This window comes from Phoca vitulina, unplaced genomic scaffold (genome assembly GCF_004348235.1).
Source record: "Phoca vitulina isolate PV1807 unplaced genomic scaffold, GSC_HSeal_1.0 scaffold90, whole genome shotgun sequence".
Taxonomy (NCBI): domain Eukaryota; kingdom Metazoa; phylum Chordata; class Mammalia; order Carnivora; family Phocidae; genus Phoca; species Phoca vitulina.
Window position 1 is genome coordinate 654,875 of NW_022589793.1, and position 22,084 is coordinate 676,958.

Here is a 22,084-nt window from a genome sequence, read left to right on the forward strand (position 1 = left end):
TATATACCACATCTTCTTTATCCATTCATCTGTTGATGGACATCTTGGCTCTTTCCACAGTTTGGCTATTGTGGACATTGCTGCTATAAACATCGGGGTGCATGTAGCCTTTCGGGTCCCTACTTTTGTATCTTTGGGGTAAATACCCAGTAGTGCAATTGCTGGATCATATGGTAGCCCTATTTTCAACTTTTTGAGGAACCTCCATACTGTTTTCCAGAGTGGCTGCACCAGCTTGCATTCCCACCAACAGTGTAGGAGGGTTCCCCTTTCTCCGCATCCCCGCCAACATCTGTCATTTCCTGACTTGTTAATTTTAGCCATTCTGACTGGTGTGAGGTGGTATCTCATTGAGGTTTTGATTTGGATTTCCCTGATGCCGAGCGATATTGAACACTTTTTCATGTGTCTGTTGGCCATTTGGATGTCTTCTTTGGAGAAATGTCTGTTCATGTCTTCTGCCCATTTCTTGATTGGATTCTTTGTTCTTTTGGTGTTGAGTTTGATGAGTTCTTTATAGATTTTGGATACTAGCCCTTTATCTGATATGTCATTTGCAAATATCTTCTCCCATTCTGTCAGTTGTCTTTTGGTTTTGTTGACTGTTTCCTTTGCTTTGCAAAAGCTTTTTATCTTGATGAAGTCCCAATAGTTCATTTTTGCCCTTGCTTCCCTTGCCTTTGGCGATGTTTCTAGGAAGAAGTTGCTGCGGCTGAGGTCGAAGAGGTTGCTGCCTGTGTTCTCCTTTAGGATTTTGATGGACTCCTGTCTCACATTGAGGTCTTTCAACCATTTGGAGTCTATTTTTGTGTGTGGTGTAAGGAAATGGTCCAGTTTCATTCTTCTGCATGTGGCTGTCCAATTTTCCCAACACCATTTGTTGAAGAGACTGTCTTTTTTCCATTGGACATTCTTTCCTGCTTTGTCGAAGATTAGTTGACCATAGAGGTGAGGGTCCATTTCTGGGCTCTCTATTCTGTTCCATTGATCTATGTGTCTGTTTTTGTGCCAGTACCATACTGTCTTGATGATGACAGCTTTGTAGTAGAGCTGGAAGTCCGGAATTGTGATGCCGCCAGCTTTGCTTTTCTTTTTCAACATTCCTCTGGCTATGCGGGGTCTTTTCTGGTTCCATACAAATTTTAGGATGATTTGTTCCATTTCTTTGAAGAAAGTGGATGGTATTTTGATGGGGATTGCATTGAATGTGTAGATTGCTCTAGGTAGGATTGACATCTTCACAATATTTGTTCTTCCAATCCATGAGCATGGAACGTTTTTCCATTTCTTTGTGTCTTCCTCAATTTCTTTCATGAGTATTTTATAGTTTTCTGAGTACAGATCCTTTGCCTCTTTGGTTAGATTTATTCCTAGGTATCTTATGGTTTTGGGTGCAATTGTAAATGGGATCGACTCCTTAATTTCTCTTTCTTCTGACTTGTTGTTGGTGTATAGGAATGCCACTGACTTCTGTGCATTGATTTTATATCCTGCCACTTGACTGAATTCCTGTATGAGTTCTAGCAGTTTTGGGGTGGAGTCTTTGGGATTTTCCACATAAAGTATCATATCATCTGCAAAGAGTGAGAGTTTGACTTCTTCTTTGCCAATTTGGATGCCTTTGATTTCTTTTTGTTGTCTGATTGCTGTGGCTAGGACTTCCAATACTATGTTGAATAGCAGTGGTGATAGTGGACATCCCTGCCGCGTTCCTGACCTTAGGGGGAAAGCTCTCAGTTTTTCCCCATTGAGAATGATATTCGCTGTAGGTTTTTCATAGATGGCTTTTATGATATTGAGGTATGTACCCTCTATCCCTATACTCTGAAGAGTTTTGATCAAGAAAGGATGCTGTACTTTGTCAAATGCTTTTTCTGCATCTATTGAGAGGATCATGTGATTCTTGTTTTTTCTTTTGTTAATGTATTGTATCACGTTGATTGATTTGCGGATGTTGAACCAACCTTGCAGCCCAGGGATAAATCCGACTTGGTCGTGGTGAATAATCCTTTTAATGTACTGTTGGATTCTATTGGCTAGTATTTTGGTGAGAATTTTTGCATCCATGTTCATCAGGGATATTGGTCTGTAATTCTCCTTTTTGATGGGGTCTTTGTCTGGTTTTGGGATCAAGGTAATGCTGGCCTCATAAAATGAGTTTGGAAGTTTTCCTTCCATTTCTATTTTTTGGAACAGTTTCAGAAGGATAGGTATTAATTCTTCTTGAAATGTTTGGTAGAATTCCCCTGGGAAGCCATCTGGCCCTGGGCTTTTGTGTTTTGGGAGATTTTTGATGACTGCTTCTATTTCCTTAGTGGTTATAGGTCTGTTCAGGTGTTCTATTTCTTCCTGGTTCAGTTTTGGTAGTTGATACATCTCTAGGAATGCATCCATTACTTCCAGGTTATCTAATTTGTTGGCATAGAGTTGCTCATAATATGTTCTTATAATTGTTTGTATTTCTTTGGTGTTGGTTGTGATGTCTCCTCTTTCATTCCTGATTTTGTTGATTTGGGTCATTTCTCTTTTCTTTTTGATAAGTCTGGCCAGGGGCTTATCAATCTTGTTAATTCTTTCAAAGAACCAGCTCCTAGTTTCGTTGATCTGTTCTACTGTTCTTTTGGTTTCTATTTCATTGATTTCTGCTCTGATCTTTATTATTTCTCTTCTCCTGCTGGGTTTAGGCTTTATTTGCTGTTCTTTCTCCAGCTCCTTTAGGTGTAGGGTTAGGTTGTGTACTTGAGACCTTTCTTGTTTCTTGAGAAAGGCTTGTATTGCTATATACTTTCCTCTTAGGACTGCCTTTGCTGTATCCCAAAGATTTTGAATAGTTGTGTTTTCATTTTCATTGGTTTCCATGAATTTTTTTAATTCTTCTTTAATTTCCTGGTTGACCCATTCATTCTTCAGTAGGATGCTCTTTAGCCTCCATGTATTTGAGTTCTTTCTGACTTTCCTCTTGTGATTGAGTTCTAGTTTCAAAGCATTGTGGTCTGAAAATAGGCAGGGGATGATCCCAATCTTCTGGTACCGGTTGAGACCTGATTTATGACCTAGGATGTGATCTATTCTGGAGAATGTTCCATGGGGACTAGAGAAGAATGTGTATTCCGTTGCTTTGGGATGGAATGTTCTGAATATGTCTGTGAAGTCCATTTGGTCCAGTGTGTCATTTAAAGTCTTTATTTCCTTGTTGATCTTTTGCTTAGACGATCTGTCCATTTCAGTGAGGGGGGTGTTAAAGTCCCCCACTATTATTGTATTGTTGTCGATGTGTTTCTTTGCTTTTGTTATTAATTGCCTTATATAATTGGCTGCTCCCATGTTAGGGGCATAGATATTTACAATTGTTAGATCTTCTTGTTGGATAGACCCTTTAAGTATGATATAGTGTCCTTCCTCATCTCTTATTACATTCTTTGGTTTAAAATCTAATTTGTCTGATATAAGGATTGCCACCCCAGCTTTCTTTTGGTGTCCATTAGCATGGTAAATGGTTTTCCACCCCCTCACTTTCAATCTGGGGGTGTCTTTGGGTCTAAAATGAGTCTCTTGCAGACAGCATATCGATGGGTCTTGTTTTTTAATCCAATCTGATAGCCTGTGTCTTTTGATTGGGGCATTTAGCCCATTTACATTCAGGGTAACTATTGAAAGATAGGAGTTCAGTGCCATTGTATTGCCTGTAAAGTGACTGTTACTGTATATTGTTTGTGTTCCTTTCTGGTCTATGTTGCTTTTAGGCTCTCTCTTTGCTTAGAGGACCCCTTTCAATATTTGTTGTAGGGCTGGTTTCGTGTTTGCAAATTCCTTTAGTTTTTGTTTGTCCTGGAAGCTTTTTATCTCTCCTTCAATTTTCAATGACAGCCTAGCTGGATATAGTATTCTTGGCTGCATATTTTTCTCATTTAGTGCTCTGAATATGTCCTGCCAGTCCTTTCTGGCCTGCCAGGTCTCTGTGGATAAGTCTGTTGCCAATCTAATGTTTCTACCATTGTAGGTTACATATCTCTTCTCCCGAGCTGCTTTCAGGATTTTCTCTTTGTCTCTGAGACTCGTAAGTTTTACTATTAGATGTCGGGGTGTTGACCTATTTTTATTGATTTTGAGAGGGGTTCTCTGTGCTTCCTGGATTTTGATGCCTGTTTCCTTCCCCAAATTAGGGAAGTTCTCTGCTATAATTTGCTCCATTATACCTTCTGCTCCTCTCTCTCTTTCTTCTTCTTCTGGGATCCCAATTATTCTAATGTTGTTTCGTCTTATGGTATCGTTTATCTCTCGAATTCTGCCCTCGTGATCCAGTAGTTGTTTATCTCTCTTTTTCTCAGCTTCTTTATTTTCCATCATTTGGTCTTCTATCTCACTGATTCTTTCTTCTGCCTCATTTATCCTAGCAGTTAGCGCCCCCATATTTGATTGCACCTCATTAATAGCCTTTTTGATTTCTACTTGGTTCGATTTTAGTTCTTTTACTTCTCCAGAAAGGGTTTCTCTAATAACTTCCATGTTTTTTTCAAGCCCAGCTAGTATCTTTAAAGTGATGATTCTGAACTCTAGATCTGACATCGTACTAATGTCCGTATTGAGTAGGTCCCTGGCAGTCGGTACCACCTCTTGTTCTTTTTGTTGAGGTGATTTTTTCCGTCTTGTCATTTTGTGCAGAGGAGAATAGATTAATGAGAGAACAAAATGCTAGCAGGGTAACAACGTCCCCAGAAAATATACTCTAAACAAATCAGAAAAGACCTGAAGCAGTGGGAAAAGAAAGGGAAAGAGAGAAAAAAGAAAAGGAAAGAAAAAAAGAAAAAAGAAAAAGATAAAGATAAAAACAAACAAAAGCAGAACAAAACAAAACAAAACAAAAACAGAATGTGATCAAATATGATCAGGCTGGATTATAGATCAGTGCCACACACTAGATTTTGGGTGTATTTTGGTCTGTTAAAAGAAAGTCCCTCCCAAAATTTTAAAGAAAGAAAAACTTATATATGTACAAAAATAAGGGTTGATATGATGAAGGGATGGAATATGACTGTAAAGATGGAAATTATAAAAAATTTTAAAAAAGGATTTGATAAGTTGTTTGAAAAAAGAAAGAAGAGGATTAAAAAAAAAAAAGAAAGAAAAAAGGGAGAGAATGTGATCAGGCAGGGGAGTAGAAAAAAACCATACACTAGAGATTTAGAGTATATTTTGATCTGTTAGAAGAAACTATCTCAAGATTTTAAAGAGAGAACAACTTATATATATATGCCAAAAATACAGGTAACTACTATGAAGGGATAGAATATGACTTTAAAAATGAAAAATAAAAATGTTTTTTTTTTTAAAAAAGGGATTGATAAGATGTTGGTTGAAAAAGGGAAAAAGAAAAATTCAAAAAAAAAGAAAAAAGGAAAAAAGAAAAAAAGACAGTTTAAAAAAAAAATAATTAACTTTGAAAGACTAAAGAATCATGGTAAAAAAGCCATGAATTCTATGTGCAGTGTTCCCCTAGCGCTGGAGTTCTGCCGTTCTCATTGATCGGTAAACTTGGTCTTGGCTGGCTGTTCTTGCTGATCTTCTGGGGGAGGGGCCTGTTGCCGTGGTTCCCAAATGTCTTTGCCGGAGGCAAAATTGCCCCGCCCTTGCCGGTCCGGGCTAAGTAATCTGCTCGGGTTTGCTCTCCGGAGCTTTTGTTCCCTGCAAGCTCTCCGTACAGCTTTGGAGGCGGAGAGTGAAAATGGTGGCCTCCCAGTCTCCGCCCCGGCGGAGCCGAGAACTCGGGGCCCCGCTCCTCAGCGAGCCCCCAGAGAAAAGCCGTCAGTCACTCCCGTCTCCCCGGTCTCCGGCCGCACTCCGCGCTCACCCGGCCTGTGACCGCGCCTTTCTATCTGGCACCCGACCCCGGGTGGAGTCTCCAAACCCAGCAGATCCCCGCGGTGCGCTCCCGCACCTCTCCTCCCGGGGGAAGAAGGTGAGTCTCCCCGGATCTGCCGCTTGTTGGGTCCCTGCTGGAGGAGCAGTGGCCTGACTGTGCCGCGGATCACGGTCTATGACAACCCCGAGCTGAGAGCCCGCGCCTGGGCTCCGTCTCTGCAGCCGGCTTCCCTGCTCCGATACCTGGGAGCTCTGCCGCACTCAGGCACCCCCGGTCTTTCTGTGACCCCGAGGGTCCTGAGACCACACTGTCCCGCGAGGGTTCCACCCCCCACTTCGCCACCAGAGTGACGTCCCTCAGCGGAGCAGACTTCTAAAAGTTCCGATTTTGTGCTCCGTGGCTCTATCACTTGCCAGAAGCGGCCGTCGGAGGCCCCTCCCCCGCCGTCTATCCTCCCGAATATCGCCTCGGATTCACTTCTCCGCACGTCCTACCTTCCAAAAAGTGATCGCTTTTCTGTTCAGAGAGTTGTTGCTCTTCTTTTCTTTGATCTCCTGTTGAGTTTGTAGGTGTTCAGAATGGTTTGATCCCTATCCAGCTGAATTCCTGAGAGGAGACGAAATCCAGGTCTCCTACTCCTCCGCCATCTTGCTCCGCCCCTCCATTTGTCCTGTTTTTAATAGATTTCAGGTCTCTAGAGAAATGTTCTAGCTTTATTAACCCTATTAATCGCGGTTACTTTAAAGTCCCTGCCAGAAAGTTCTGATATCTAGATTACTTGTGTATATTTTTTTCTCTTCAGTTATTGAGTTCTGTTTTATAGCATATTTTGTATATTTTTATTGAATGACAGATGTTGTGGATGAAAAATATTAGAGGCTCTTGAGGATACTTTTTTATCCAAAGAGGGTTAAGTTTTCTTCTGGATGGTTGTTTAAATACTGACAGAGTGACTTGATTCCATCGAAATCTGGTTTTGGGCTTTGTAAGGAGTGCTGTATTTCAGTTTTGTCTTTACTCCTGCAGCTTATCCCTTGTCTAGGGTGTCGTCTGGAAGCTGGAATATTTATGAAGGCTCCTCTACCTTTGTGGGGCTTGAACTCTATTCTCTGGTTCATCAACATTGCCTACCTGCTGAAATCCCTGCTCAGCAATGTAGCCTGCCACCTGCTGTTATCTTCTTGGTTTCATGGTCTGAACTTAGGCATCCTCAGTGAAGGGGTTGACTGGTGACTTCAGGGGAATTTACAAGCCGATTTTTCACTTCTCTGCTATTTTCTTCTCTTTGCAAGTTTGTCTCTCAAGTTCCAACCATTTTGGCAGCCTCAACTCTCACCTCTTTTCTTCAGCTCAGTAAGTCTGCAGCTTTCTGCAAATGCTTTCAGGGAAAATACCAGGGTGAATATGGCCCTCACCCTGTGCATCTCCTTTTTTCAAGGTATGTAAGTTCATAATTATTCATTGCAGCATTATTTACGAGGTATAGAAGCAACCAACACATCTATCAACAGATGGATGCATAGAGAAAATGTAATTATTCAGCCACAAAAAGGAAGGAAATCCTGTCATTTGTAACAGTATGTTGGTTTGGAGGTCATTATGCTAAATGAAATAAGCTGGACACAGAAAGACCAATACGGTATTATATTACTTATATGTGTGTTATCTTAAAATATTGAGCTCACAGAAGCAGAGTAGAATCATGGTTTCAGAAAAAAAAATAATCATGGTTGCATGGTTTCTGGACGTGAGGGTAGGTGGAGAAAATGGGGAGATGTTGGTCAAGTCTTATGAACTTTCAGTTATAAAGATAAATAAGTCCTGGCAATCTAATGTACATGGTGACTATAGTTAACAATACTGTATAGTGTATATGAAATTTATTCAGAGAGTAGATCTTGTAGTGTTTTCCTCACAAAAAAGGACGGTAACTGTAAGGCAATAGGTGTGTTAATTAACCTGGTTTTGGTAATTATTTCACAATGTATGCAGATATTAAAACATCACTTTGTATACCTTAAAATCATGTTATACAACCTACATATATACAATTTTAATTTATCAGCAATACCTCAATAATTCTGGGCAGAAAAATTTTAAAATAAAATAAGGGGTAACTGTGTGGTCATGGATATATTAATTAGCTTGATTGTGGCAGTCATTTCACAGTGTAGACATACATTGTCATCATCTTTTGCACTGTAAGTACACACAATTTTTCATAAAGCTGGGGAAAAAATAAAGCCACCTGAGGTAATAAATGAAAATAAATAAGAAATAAATTTCCCTCCAGTTCTATTTTCTGAGAAATCGAGGCAAAGACATGTCTTAACCTCATAAAGTACTCAAAGCTCTCTCTCCCTCCTGTTCTTTCTCATACTCCTGCTTGAGCAGGTAATACCTTCCTTGGAGCTCAGTTAAATTAATGAAAACGGACTGGTGGACCTGTCCTCAGGCTCTTGCCACCATGGCCAGGCAGTTACAAAGAATTGTGGCTACTCAGTGTGAAGGCAAAGGGATGGGGAGGTTCCTGGGACATAAAGGATGCATGGGTGAGATGCATGACAGTGGTTAGGCTCAGATGCAGAAGTAGAGGCTACGTGCCCCAAAGTGTGCCTCACTACCCGCTTGTACACACTTCACTTTGTTCACAGTGGACTTTCGATATTAGATTCTATTTCTAGCTGTGTTCCTATGTTGTTTTGTTTTGTTTAACTTAGTGGACTTTGTTTTTCCAGCTTTAATCATTTAAATTCTCTGAGGACTTTGTTTCATCCTGCTTCTGGTCACCTTGTGTAGGTGCAAATCTGATTCCGGTCCCTGAGATCCTACTTACAGCTTTGGGATTTATATCCCAGCTATGCTCACCCTGAGAAAAGTGTGGCATCCTTGGCACTTCCCAACTATACAAAAAATAATGATTATGACACATAATCACCTTAAATATTAAAATTGTGAAGTTGTTTCATTCTTCAACTTCTGAGTTATTTTTTAATCAGATATTATAGATTCCCGTCTTCTAGGACTTTGAATAGATTGCATGAGTCAATTTTGTTATTTCCTTCCAAGGTGGAAATTTCAAAACACATTGGAAATATCCCTCTTCTTTACCTTATTTCACTGTGCAGTTATTATAATGATTAATTATATTTTAAACTTGTGATAAAACTTTTAAAACTTTTTTTTTTAAGATTTTATTTATTTTGAGAGAGAGAGAGAGCACAAGTGGGGGGATGGTCAGAGGGAGAGGGAAAAGCAGACTCCCCACTGAGCAGGGAGCCCGATGCGGGGCTCGATCCCAGGACCCTAAGCCAAAGGCAGACGCTTTACCAACTGAGCCACCCACGCACCCAGAACTCTTAAAACTCTTAAAAATTTTTATGCACTCCTAATATCCATTAGTTTGTTATACCAATGTTTGAGCAGCAACGTTTTGAAATTTATATTTTGATAGTCTTTCATCCATGTAAAGCATTTTCCCATCTTATAGATAGAAAAAGCAGTCAGATAGTTTGCCTTTATGTGGACAACTCACATATTCGATCTTTTTCTCTCTACAGTTCAAGGCTTTTCTTCAGAAAGAGATTTTGAAGAGTATGTTAAGCAAGAGAATAACTCTAAAAAAGTGTTGGTTGCTATTATTTTTGACCATGAGTTCCAAAATAGTGATGATCCCCTGCCATTTAAGGTAAGAGATTTTTAATGTAGAAACCTCATAAGTGTACTTCCAGTTTCTGAGGCTTAATGAAGTAGAGGCATAATTATTTCATTTATTAAGTGGGGAGACTGCAACTTACCCAAAATCATACTGCTTATACATAGTAGAGCAGAGATTTAAATCCAAATCTAATTTCTGTGTCTGTGCCTTTATTTAGCCAGAGCTTTATGTTGATGGGGGAAGAATCAAATTTACCACATACTAGGTTTTCTCCTTATAAATCAGAATCATAGGAGACGTCGACCTTGACCACTGTATCAGATTATGGCAGCTGTCTCCAGTTCTGTGCATGATGGTGAAGTAAATGCACATTTCCCAGGTCAAGACCTGAGATGTTAAAGCATGTTAAAATACAACATGAAAATGTTCCTCTTTCTTTTGATTGAATCTCATCATTTTTCTCCAAAATCTAAATCTGGAAAATAGTGTTAAGCCTTAGCCAAGCAGAAACAGAATTAGGACATAGGCAGACTCAAGAAAAATTCTGATAACAACTTCCAAGAAGGAGAGACAAGGACTGTGCTTTGAACTTGGTGTCCCGGGTGTTGAGGGAAATAACCGAAGAATGGTACAGATGTATGCATGGAGCTATAATTCTACATTTAAGATACAGATGGTTGTCAGTGGAATGAAAAAGTAAGGAAAACCACTGGGTTGTAAGTAGAGTCATAGGTATCTTCCGTTCTGTCCCATCATTCTCTCATTCCTTTCATGTATATAAAATTCCCTCAAGTTACTGATTCAGTGTACGTGATGCTGATGTAGACTCATCAGTGGATACATAGAGTGTGGTCAGAATGTTTTTGGTACAGTTTCAAACTTCACCTTGTACGGTCTCCCAACTGCCCAGGCCACTTGGCTCACTCTTACCCTTAGCATTGCTATGACTCACAGTACAGTGACTCTCCTAACCACACCCATCCCTTTCCTCCTTCATTCTCCCATAAATGCCCTGTACATATTCCTATCACTGAATTTACTATAATGTAAATATATATGTTGTCTCAACTAGAATTTGAGCTCCTTGAGGAACAGGTGCTATGTCTTAATCCTTGAACATGCAATAAGTGTCTAAAGCTTTTGTCTTGATAACTGAGTATATTAATATTTACCTAGGTTTATGATATGTGTCTGCCCCATCTGGTGTTACTGATTTCTCTGGTCTGACCCCTGACTTTAGGCAACTGCTGGACCATTTGCTGTCTTGTAAAGCTACTTAGACCCAGCATGATCTACCTTGAAATTTTTACTTAGTTCTCTAGAATTAGTATTATCTTTTCATTTAATAATGAAATTATGCAGTATTCCACATTTATACTTTCACATTTCTCCTCTGTATTCGTGTGGGATTCTTAGGTTATAATCACTTTTAGGAGAGGAAGAGATTTTCCTCTTGGAACACTTGGCTGACATAATGGGAAGAGAAATTAGCAACACCTTTTTGTATGTTTCATTTCAGTATGCATGCCAGCTGTCTATTTAGGGAAAGAGACATTGGCAATTGTGTGCAAGTTGCCACTGTTTGCTTACCACAAACCCACAGTAGCCACACAAGTCTGCTCCATTGGCTGATGTTCAGAATCTACTTAGTGCTTGACACTCTGCCTCAGAATCGCACATGTGCAATTTTTCTTTAACTTCCTTTTGTTTCTCATTCTTAATTATTTTTTCATTTACAGATATTGTTTCTTTTTCCTCCTTATAGGTAAAATATTTTCTGCGTTTCAGTAGTTTTCAGAGGAACAAGTATGTGGGTTTTCTCCGAACTGAAGGCTGGGAAACAGGTGTTCTCTTTCCACCTTTTCCTTCTTTGGGACCCAGAAGTGAACGTAACTCAAATGGGGGGCCTCCTGGTGAGCAGATCTTTAGTCATACTTATTTTAATATCCAAGTCATATAGTAAGAGCTATCACATGTTTATACCTACATTTCTTCAATCTTATGATAGAGATTGTTAATTTTTAACTTGTTGTACTGCTGGTGATTTCTTTAAAATCTTCAGTGTCCAAAAACTTGTGTAAAATTTCTGTATGTTGGAACGATGTATTTTTATCCAGGTTCAGCTCAACTCAACTAAACTCTTGGAATTTAAATGGTCAGCTCCTCCCTTTAGCTGTATGACAAAGGAAGGAGCTAGCGTCTTTAAGAAAAGAGAACAAACAATTATATACTTTAGTGTCCACTGTTCCTTTCACCACAATTTCTGGCATAAGATCCAAAATTATAGGATATGCAAACAAGCAGGAAAATGTTACCTAAAATTAAAAGAAAAAAAGCAGTCAATATAAGTGGACAGATAAACTATATACTGGAATTGGCAGACAAGGAATTTAAAATAATTTTGAGTATTTTGATGTCATGTTGATAGCAAATATTCTCTGATATAATGTGATGAAGAGGGCATTTTACCTCTGTAAAACTTTTAACTCTATTAGTGAAAAAACATCATGCAAATCCAAACTACAGAACGTTCTCCAAAATACATGCCCAGTATTCTCGAAAACTCTCAAGGTTGTGAAAAACAAGAAAGGATAATAACGTTTCATAGATCAGAGGAGACTATGGAGACATGACAACTAAATGCAATGTAGTATCCTAGGTGGGAATAGAAAAAAAATGACACTGGGGAAAAACTGGTGAAATCCAAACAAAGTTTGTATAAATTAGAAATTGTTTTGTGCCAATATTAATTTCTTAGTTTTGACAAATGTACCATGGTAATATAAGATGTCGTATTCGGGAAGCTAGGTGCAGGGTGTAAGTAATATTTCTCAATTTTTTTTCATTATTGCCCTTCTAGGGAATCCTTTTGGACATATTTTCCCTAAGTCTGTTCCCCTTGTGAAATTTTAATACCACAGATATACTACAGATCTGTTTTATGTGCTATGGCTTGAAGCTCTATAACTCTGTTGAGAATGCATGGTATTTAGGAATGCATGGTATGTAGTCTTTCTGTAAGACTATACATTTTTTTCCAAAATAAAAAAGTATATTTAAAAAACTCTCCAAGCCAAAGTAGCAATGAAAGTGAAAAAAATGAAATTTCTGAATCTGATAAAGTACATGTGTAAGAAATTTGTATCATCCTAGTGAAATATTGAACATTTCTCCTCTAATAATCAGGAACAGAGTAAAGATGTTTGCTCTCATCAGTTCTTTTCAGCAGTTTACTGGAAGTCCTAGCTTGTATCAGAAAAAGGCAATGAAATATAAGGTATAGATTTTGGAAGGGAAGGAGTGAAATTATCTTTATGTGAAGTTGACAGAATCATGTTATGTAGGTGATTGTGAAGAGATCCACAAGAAAGTACTACATATAATGTATTAATTGAGCAAATACCCAAGATAGTATATGATAATAAATTATAAATCTACACCAAAACCAATAAAACATTCCTGAGAGAAAACTTTAAACAAATGATGAGATATCTAAATTTCATTGCTTGGGTGACTCAAAATTGTTAGGATGTAGCTTTTCCCTAAGTTGATCTATAATAGCAATATAGTGACAGTCAGAATCCCAGCAGTCTTTTTGGAAAAAAAAATAGCAAGCTTATTCTAAAAAATATATGGAAATACAAAGGGTCTAGATTAGTTTTAAAAAAATCTTGAAAATGAATGTCAATGTTAAAGAACATTCAAGACTTATTATAAATCTATATAATTAAGACATTGCCGTATAGGTGTAAGGATGAACAAATACATATAAAAAGAATGAGGTGTCTGGAAATAGACTCATATACATATAGTCATTTAATTTTTCCATGAAGGCACCAGTATAATTCACTGGGAAAAGGAAATCTTTTGAACAAATTGTGATGGAATAACATGGTATGTGGATGGAAAGAATGAATCTTGATCACTAATCCATATCTACACATAATTAGTTAAATAACATGATGATCATAAACCTAAATATAAAAACTAAAATCGTAAAGCTTCCACAACAAAATTTATGAGAATATCTTCATGAATTTGGGGCCAGCAGTGATTCATTAAGACAGAAAAGGTATTATTATAAAAGAAAAAAATTGACAAATTGAACTTCATTAAAATTGATTATTCCAGCCTGTGTGAAAGACCCTATTAAAACAGTAAGGTGGAGATCCAGAGGGGAGAAAATATGACACAGATTCACATTGAAAATCTATAAAGAACTTGTATAGATGAACAGAAAATTCAGTTTTTAGATGTCATGGCATTGCCAAATTTTAATAAAAGTTTTTAAGTGTTTGCTCATTTTTATACTAAACTTATATAACAGTAAGAAGCTATTTGCATATTGCCACAGATCCAAGGACCACACACTGAGTAGCTCTGCTTTAGTGGACATCAGTTCATATAACTCACTCACTATGAACTTCCCTTAATTTCTCAAATATCAAGGGTACCGAATTAAAGTCTTGACCTATGCAGTAGTTTATTCAGTTCTCATTCAGTTGATTGAAATTGCAGAAAGCACCTCTGTAATTTTACACAATATTTTACTTTCTGGGAAGCTGGGAATTAGGATCCTTTTAAAAAAATCTAAAAAAACCCACAAATGAATAAACAAAAGGCAGAATCAGATCTACAAATACAGAGAACAAACTGATGATTGCCAGAGAGGAGGAAGGGATGGGCAAAATGGGTGAAAGGGAATGGGAGATACAGGCTTCCAGTTAAGGAATAAATAAGTCATGGGAATAAAAAGCACAGCATAAGGAATATAGTTAATGATACTGTAATAGCACTGTATGCTCACAGATGGTATCTACACTTGTGGTGAGCACAGCATAATGTATAAATCACGACATCGTACACCTGAAATTGTTGAATCACGACATTGTACACCTGAAACTAATGTAACCTTGTGCATCAACCATACTCAAGTAAATAAAAATTTAAATAATAAAAAAGTATTTATTATGTATTTGCGTGGGGAAACCATAATAGCTGTGAAATTTAGACTATAACAAGAGCCTCTTTACAATAGTTAACTTTGTTGTTTTTGACATACCTTTAGTTACCTTTTCCTTTGTTCATTTCAGCTATTTCTTGTCTGTTGTACTTAGCAATCCTTGTTTTCTCATTTAGGGTACATCACTGAAGGGTTCCTGGTTATGCAGCATGCCTTGGATCAGGCCATCATGAAATATTTTAACCACGCAGCTACACAAAAGCTATTTCAAGATGTCACTGTCTTTGTTCAGAGATTTCCATATCCAGAATATTCTCGTGATTACTTCTTTACCTTTTTTGGTATTTTCATTCCTTTAGTAATCTTATTTATCTTCTCTATGAATCATCTTACCCTCATTCAGTCTATTATGTGGGAAAAGGAAAAGCGATTGAAGGTAACTCTACTTTGCTTGAGGTAAATAGAGCTTCTGTAGAAAAATTTGGGTCTGTAGCATAAATTTCTGTGGAGGCTGGATTATTTCTACCCACTCAGCACTGGTAGATGGTCTTGTTTCAGTGGCAGCCAGAAAGTGAACGCTATTTCTCTTGGCAATTTTCTAGAATTTTGTTTTTATTGGAATTCTTCAGTTTTATTTCTAGAAGACTACTTCACAAGATTATTACAAATAGAATTTAAATGCCAAATGCTCTAAAATCTCTCTGGAATAGGTGGGTTGCAAAGAATTAATCATCTGGGCTTGTGGAACTGTCTTGATGAATTTAGATACAAGTAAATTTCAAGATTCTATGATTCTATAATTAGTTTTTCTAAGTTTTTTTTTCTAAATGACCACTTATAGTCCCCTTCAGAATTTCTGTGTCTCGGTAGAGACCATGTTGTGTTATGGCCAGAGGCTTTGCAGTTCAAAAATACAGTCATTTAACCAATTATTAATTTATAATGCATATATAATTCTTAATATATAATATATAATTATAATTAATATGTAATTATGTATTTAACATATATAATATATATTATATAATATATTATAATATTATAACATATCCTATAAATAGGGAGAGATGATTTATATAATTATATATATAATTGATTTATTTTCTAATTTGTTTCAGGAACTCTGATAAATCATAGACTTGAATCCTATCCCTATTATTTATTGACTCTGACATAGTCATATAACTTTTCTAGCCTTTTTTCTCAGATATAAATTAAGTATAGTAATAATAACTAACTTGGAAGGCTGTCATGATATTAAGCTAGATATTATGTGAAAAATTATCACTATCAAATCACCTGGACCTGCTGTTGTATGGTGTAAAGGAGGAAACAGGTGTTGAGTGTTTGGTACATTGTCAGGCCCCTAGTGGGTGCTCCATAGCTGTTAGATGTGGCTGTTAACATCAGTTGTCTCTCCATTTCATTTATCCTTGTGTATCTTGAATCTCTTTCCTTTCTTAGTGACCACACCACTTCACACATCAGCCTCACGTTGTTTCTCACCACCCACCTCTTCTCACTCAGGGCTCTTCACACACATCTCCTCACCCCTCAGCTCTCCTCTGAATCTACCTTGCACATTGTTGCCAGGGTAATTGTCCTGTAACACAGATGGCTAGAAATAAATTTTAAGGCTGTGTTCTCTGCTGAATAAATTCCACTTAAGCATATGCATTTTCTAATATTTGGCCCCTGCCTATTCCTCATTTTGTTATCGTTGTTGTTTATGGATACAATTTAAATGCCAAATGCCCTCCAACATCTCTGGAATAAGGAGAGTACAAAGAAATAATCTACTGGATTTGTGGAGTTGTGTCTAGATGAATTTAGATACAAATCAATTCCAAGATTCTATGATTCTGTGATTTAAGAAGGAATTTTTATGGAAGTATTGTTGACACATAGTGTTACATCAGTTTCAGCTGTACAGCATAGTGATTGGACGAGTTTGCCCATTATGCTCTGCTCAGCACAGGGGTAACTACGGTCTGTCAATGTGCAACACTATTACAATACCTCTAACTATATTCCTTATGCTGTACCACTCATCCCCATTACTTAGTCATTCCATAACTGGAAGCCTGTACCTCCCACTCCCCTTCACCCTTTTGCCATTTCCCCCTCCCTTCTCTGGCAACTATCAGTGTGTTCTCTGTATTTATAGGTATGTCTTTGTTTTTGTTCATTTGTTTGTTGTCCATCTATAGATGAATGAATAAAGAAGGTGTTGTATATAGATACAATGGAATATTACTCAGCCATAAAAAACGAGATCTCATCATTTGCAACAGCATGGATGGACCTAGAGGGATTATGCTAAGTGAAATAAGTCAGAGAAAAGACAAATACCATATGATTTCACTTATATGTAGAATCTAAAAAAAAAAAAAAGAAAAAACATACTGTAATTTTTTAACCAATTTCTGATTGCTGAAAAAAAAGTTTTAAATGACCTCCTGTAGTCCCCTCCAGAATTGTGTTTCACTGAGAGCGAAAAAAACATAGATACCTTTCCTTCCAGCCAAAACGAATGACTTTTTTTTGAAATTTCCTTTATGTTTATGTTTCCTCTGACTGTAATGCTTTCCTCTTTTCTGATTGGTGAACACACAGTTAACTTACTTGTCTCAGGTGTTGTAGCTGCCATCTCCTTGTTGATTATCTCTCTTTAATTCTCAATTATAATTTAACACTTTTTTTGAGTCCCAGAACGTGATACACAAACATCAACATTATGACTTATGATATTTATATTTCATTTGTTTTTTTATATTTTTTTCTTAAGTTCAGTTAGCCAACATATAGTACATCAGTTTTTGATGTAATGTTCAGTGATTCATTAGTTGCGTATAACAACCAGTGCTCATCAGATCACGTGCCCTCCTTAATGCCCATCACCCAGTTATCCCATCCCCCACCCTTCTGCAACCATCAATTTGTTTCCTGGAGTCCAGAGTCTCTCATGGTATGTCTCCCTCTCTGATTACTTCCCATTCAGTTTCCCCTCCCTTCCCCTATGGCCCTCTGCACTATTCCTTATATTCCACATGTTAGTGAAACCATATGATAATTGTCTTTCTCTGCTTGGCTTATTTCACTTAGCATAAGTCCCTCCAGTTCCATCCATGTCGATGCAAATGGTAGATATTCATCTTTCTGATGGCTGATGTCCATTGTATATATGAACCACATCTTTATCCATCCATTTGTTGAAGGGCATCTTGGCTCCTTCCACAGTTTGGCTATTGTGGACATTGCTGCTATGAACATTGGGGTGCATGTGCCCCTTCTGTTCATTAGATCTGTATCTTTGGGGTAAATACCCAGTAGTGCAATTGCTGGGTCATAGGGTAGCTCTATTTTTAACATCTTGAGGAACCTCCATACTGTTTTCCAAAGTGGCTGTACCAACTTGCATTCCCACCAGCAGTGTAAGAGGGTTCCCCTTCTCCACAACCTCTCCAACATTTGTTGTTTCCTGCCTTGTTAATTTTTGCCATTCTAACTGGTGTAGGTGGTATCTTATTGTGGTTTTCATTTGCACTTCCCTGACAGCAAGTGATGTGGAGCATTTTTCATGTGTCTGTTAGCCATTTGTATGTCTTCTTTGGAGAAGTGTCTGTTCATGTCTTCTGCCCATTTTTTGACTGGGTTATTTGTTTTTCAGGTGTTGAGTTTGAGAAGTTCTTTATAGATCTTGGATATCAGCCCTTGATCTGTTATGTCATTTGCAAATATCTTCTCCCATTCTGTAGGTTGCCTCTTTGTTTTATTGACTGTTTCCTTTGCTGTGCAGAAGCTTTTTATCTTGATGAAGTCCCAAAAGTTCATTTTTTTTCTTTTGGTTCCCTTGCCTTTAGAGATGTGTCTTGGAAGAAGTTGCTGTGGCCAAGGTCCAAGAGGTTGCTGCCTATGTTCTCTAGGATTTTGATGGATTCCTGTCTCACATTGAGGTCTTTCATCCATTTTGAGTTTATCTTTGTGTATGGTGTAAGAGAATTGTCCAATTTCATTCTTCTGGACTTGGCTGTCCAGTTTTCCCAGCACCATTTATTGAAGAGACTGTCTTTTTTCCATTGCATGTTCTTTCCTGCTTTGTCAAAGATTAGTTGACCATAGAGTTGAGGGTCCATTTCTGGGCTCTCTATTCTGTTCCATTGATCCATGTGTCTGTTTTTGTGCCAGAACCATACTGTCTTGATGATTACAGCTTTGTAATTGAGCTTGAAGTCCGGAATTGTGATGCCTCCAGCTTTGGTTTTCTTTTCCAGCATTCCCCCAGCAATTTGGGGTCTTTTCTGGTTCCATACAAATTTTAGGATTGTTCCAACTCTGTGAAAAATGTCGATGTTATTTTGATAGGGATTGCATTGAATGTATAGATTGCTCTGGGCAGCATAGACATTTTAACAATATCTATTCGGCAACGTGGCAGGATACAAAATTAATGCACAGAAATCAGTTGCATTTCTATACACTAACAATGTATCTGAAGAAAGAGAAATTAAGGAATCAATCCCATTTACAATTGCACCAAAAACCATAAGATACCTAGGAATAAACCTAACCAAGGAGGTAAAGAATCTGTACTCTAGAAACTACAGAATACTTATATTTCTTTTTTTTAATTTAATTTTATTATGTTAGTCACCATACAATACATCATTAGTTTTTGATGTAGTGATCCACGATTCATTGTTTGCGTATAACACCCAGTGCTCCATGCAATACGTGCCCTCCTTAATACCCATCACCGGGCTAACCCATCCTCCCACCCCCCTCCCCTCTAGAACCCTCAGTTTGTTTCTCAGAGTCCATAGTCTCTCATGGTTCATCTCTCCCTCCGATTCCCCCCCCCCTTATATTTCATTTTTAAATTACTTTCATTGAAGTATAACATACGTACACACAGAAAAGTGCACAAATCAGAAGTGTATGTATTTTAATCCATCCAGGCTACTGTAACAAAAATATCATAAACTATATAGCTTATAAAGCAAGAGAAATTTATTTCTCTCAGTTCTGCAACCTGGAAAGTCCAAGAGCAAGGTGCCAGCAGATTCAGAATGTCTGATGAGAATGCACTCTGTGGTTCATAGATGGCACCTCATTCATCACTGTCTCCTCATGTGACAGAAGAAATGTGAGCTCTCTGGGGTGTCCTTTATAAGGGCACTAATCTGATTCATGAGGGCTTAGCCCTCATCACCTAATTATCTCTCAGGGGCCCCACCTCAAAGTGCCATCACACCGGGGACAAGGTTTTCTACTTAGGAATTTTGAGGAGACACTAACATTCAAATTATTGTAGTAGAGTTGAATGGGTTATCATGAAGAAAGTATGCCCTTTTTATCGTGACCCCTGTGAGAAATAAAACACTGCCAACACTCTAGAAGATGGCTTGTGTACCCCTCAAAACATTTTCCCCAAAGTATACACCAACCTGATTTCTAATATTATGAGCTAGTTTTGTCTGCCTTGAACTTGATAAATGGAATCATGCACTGTATTATGTTGTGTCTGTGTGGTTCTTTCAGCTAAATATGTAGCTGTTGTTCATTTATATTCATTGAGTTATATGAGTTTTACGATTCCATAGTATGACTATCACAATTTATCTATTTTCCTTTAGTGTTTGGAGTTTGGGTATTATAAGTAATTCTTCTATGAATATTTTATACATTTTTTTTGCTGAATGTTAGATTATACATATTTAACTTTATTATATAGTGCCAAAGTTTGCCAATAAAATTTTACCAGTTTTCACTTCCATTAGCAATGTATGAAAATTCTGTTTGCTCTACATTTCACCAAATTTTTTTCTAATTTTATCTAATTTTCTAATTATTTTTTAATTGTATGGGAGTATATTGGCCTCAAAAATGTAGAGATCTTTCACTTCTCATTGTTTTAATTGTACAAATCTTTCACCTCCTTGGTTAAGTTTACTCCTAAGTATTTTACTCTTTTTTTAAAAGATTTTATTTATTTGAGAGAGAGAGAAAGCATGAGCAGGGTGAGGGCAGAGGGAGAGGCAGACTCCCTGCTGAGCAGGGAGCCCCATATGGGACTCAATCCTGGGGACTCGATCCTGGGACTCCTGGATCATGACCTGAGCCGAAGGCAGACGCTTAACTGACTGAGCCACCCAGGCACCCCATATTTTACTCGTTTTGATGCTCTTGTAAGTGGAATTGTTTTCCTAATTTCCATTTTAGATTGTTCATTGGTAGTGTATAGAAGTTCAACTGATTTTTGTGTGTTGACTTTGTATTCTCCTACTTTGATGAGTCATTTATTAATTCTTTTTTATGTGTGGAATCTGGTTTGCATGTAAGATTGTCTCATCTGCTTGGATGCCTTATATATATCTAATTTTTTCTGAATTGTCCTTTTCCCATTGTGTATTTTTTTACTTTTTTGTCATAAATTAATTGGCCATATATGTGTGAGTTTATCTCTGTGCTCTCTATTCTGTTGCATTGCTCTGTTGTCTGTTTTAATGACAGTACTGTACTGTTTTGATTACTATAGATTTGTAATATAGTTTGAAATCAGGAAGTAGAATGCTTCCAGCCTTTTTCTTCTTTCTGAAGATTGCTTTGCCTATTTGGGGTCTTTTGTGGTTCCTTATAAATTTTAGGATTGTTCTATTTCTGTGAAAAATGACATTGGAATTTTGATGAGGATTGCATTGAATCTGTCTATTGCTTTGGGTAGTATGGACATTTTACCAATATTAATTTTTCCAATCCACAAGCATGGTATATCTGTTTATTTGTTTGTGTTGTTTTCAGTTTCTTTCTTCAGTATCTTAGAATTTTCAGTGCACAGGTCTTTCAGTTCCTTGGTTAAATTTCTTCCCATGTATCTTATTCTTTTTGATGCATTTGTAAATCGATTGTTTTTTTAATTTCTCTTTCTAATAGTTCTTTATTAGTGAGTAGGAATGCAACAGATTTTCGTATTTTGGTTTTGTATTCTCCAGATTTACTGACATTGTTGATTAGTTCTAAGAGTTTTTTTGGTGGAATTGTTAGTGTGTCCTATGTATAATATCATGTCATATGCGAATAATTCTGATTTGCATCCATTCTTTCTTTCTTGCCCAATTGCTGTGGCTAGAACTTCCAATAGTATGTTGAATTAATGGGTTATTAATGGGGTGTCTTTCCTACAGTTAGGTTTCCTTTACTTTCTTTCAACAGTGTTTTAGTTTTCAGTGTAGAAATCTTACACTTTTTTTTTTTTTTAACATTTATGTATTTATTTTAGAGAGAGCAGTGGGAGGGGCAGGGGGAGATAGAGAATCCTGAAGCAGACTCCCCACTGAGCAGGGAGCTGGATGTGGGGCACAATCCCCAAGGTCCCCAAGATCATGACCTGAGCTGAAACCAAGAGTTGGCCACCCAACAGACTGGGCCACTCAGGCCCCCAGAAATCTTACACTTCTTTTGTTAAAAGTACTTTGTCATTTTTGTTGGTGATTAAAACTTGCTAAGAAAGTCTGGTTGTAGCATTGATTGCTAGGAACCATTTATCCCTATTTCTGTCCCCTGTGCATAATAAAGTGGACCTGTGCCCATTTTTAAGAACTTT

At 37.5% G+C, this 22,084-nt stretch overlaps 2 protein-coding genes across 2 annotated transcripts in view; both read left to right on the top strand.

Moving 5' to 3' along the window:
- Window positions 1-7,093, top strand: part of LOC116626773 (ATP-binding cassette sub-family A member 3-like) — a 177,460-nt gene extending 170,367 nt beyond the window's left edge. Inside the window, exon 30 of the mRNA XM_032396276.1 lies at window positions 6,887-7,093. Coding sequence (XP_032252167.1) covers window positions 6,887-7,093 — 207 coding nt within the window. The remainder of the gene's footprint in view (window positions 1-6,886) is intronic.
- Window positions 7,094-7,264: 171 nt separating this feature from the next.
- The window catches only part of LOC116626774 (ATP-binding cassette sub-family A member 3-like), a 199,460-nt gene continuing 184,640 nt past the window's right edge, over window positions 7,265-22,084 (top strand). The window contains exons 1-4 of the mRNA XM_032396277.1: window positions 7,265-7,298; window positions 9,421-9,548; window positions 11,284-11,431; window positions 14,658-14,917. Of these exons, the coding sequence (XP_032252168.1) occupies window positions 7,265-7,298; window positions 9,421-9,548; window positions 11,284-11,431; window positions 14,658-14,917 (570 nt within the window). The remainder of the gene's footprint in view (window positions 7,299-9,420; window positions 9,549-11,283; window positions 11,432-14,657; window positions 14,918-22,084) is intronic.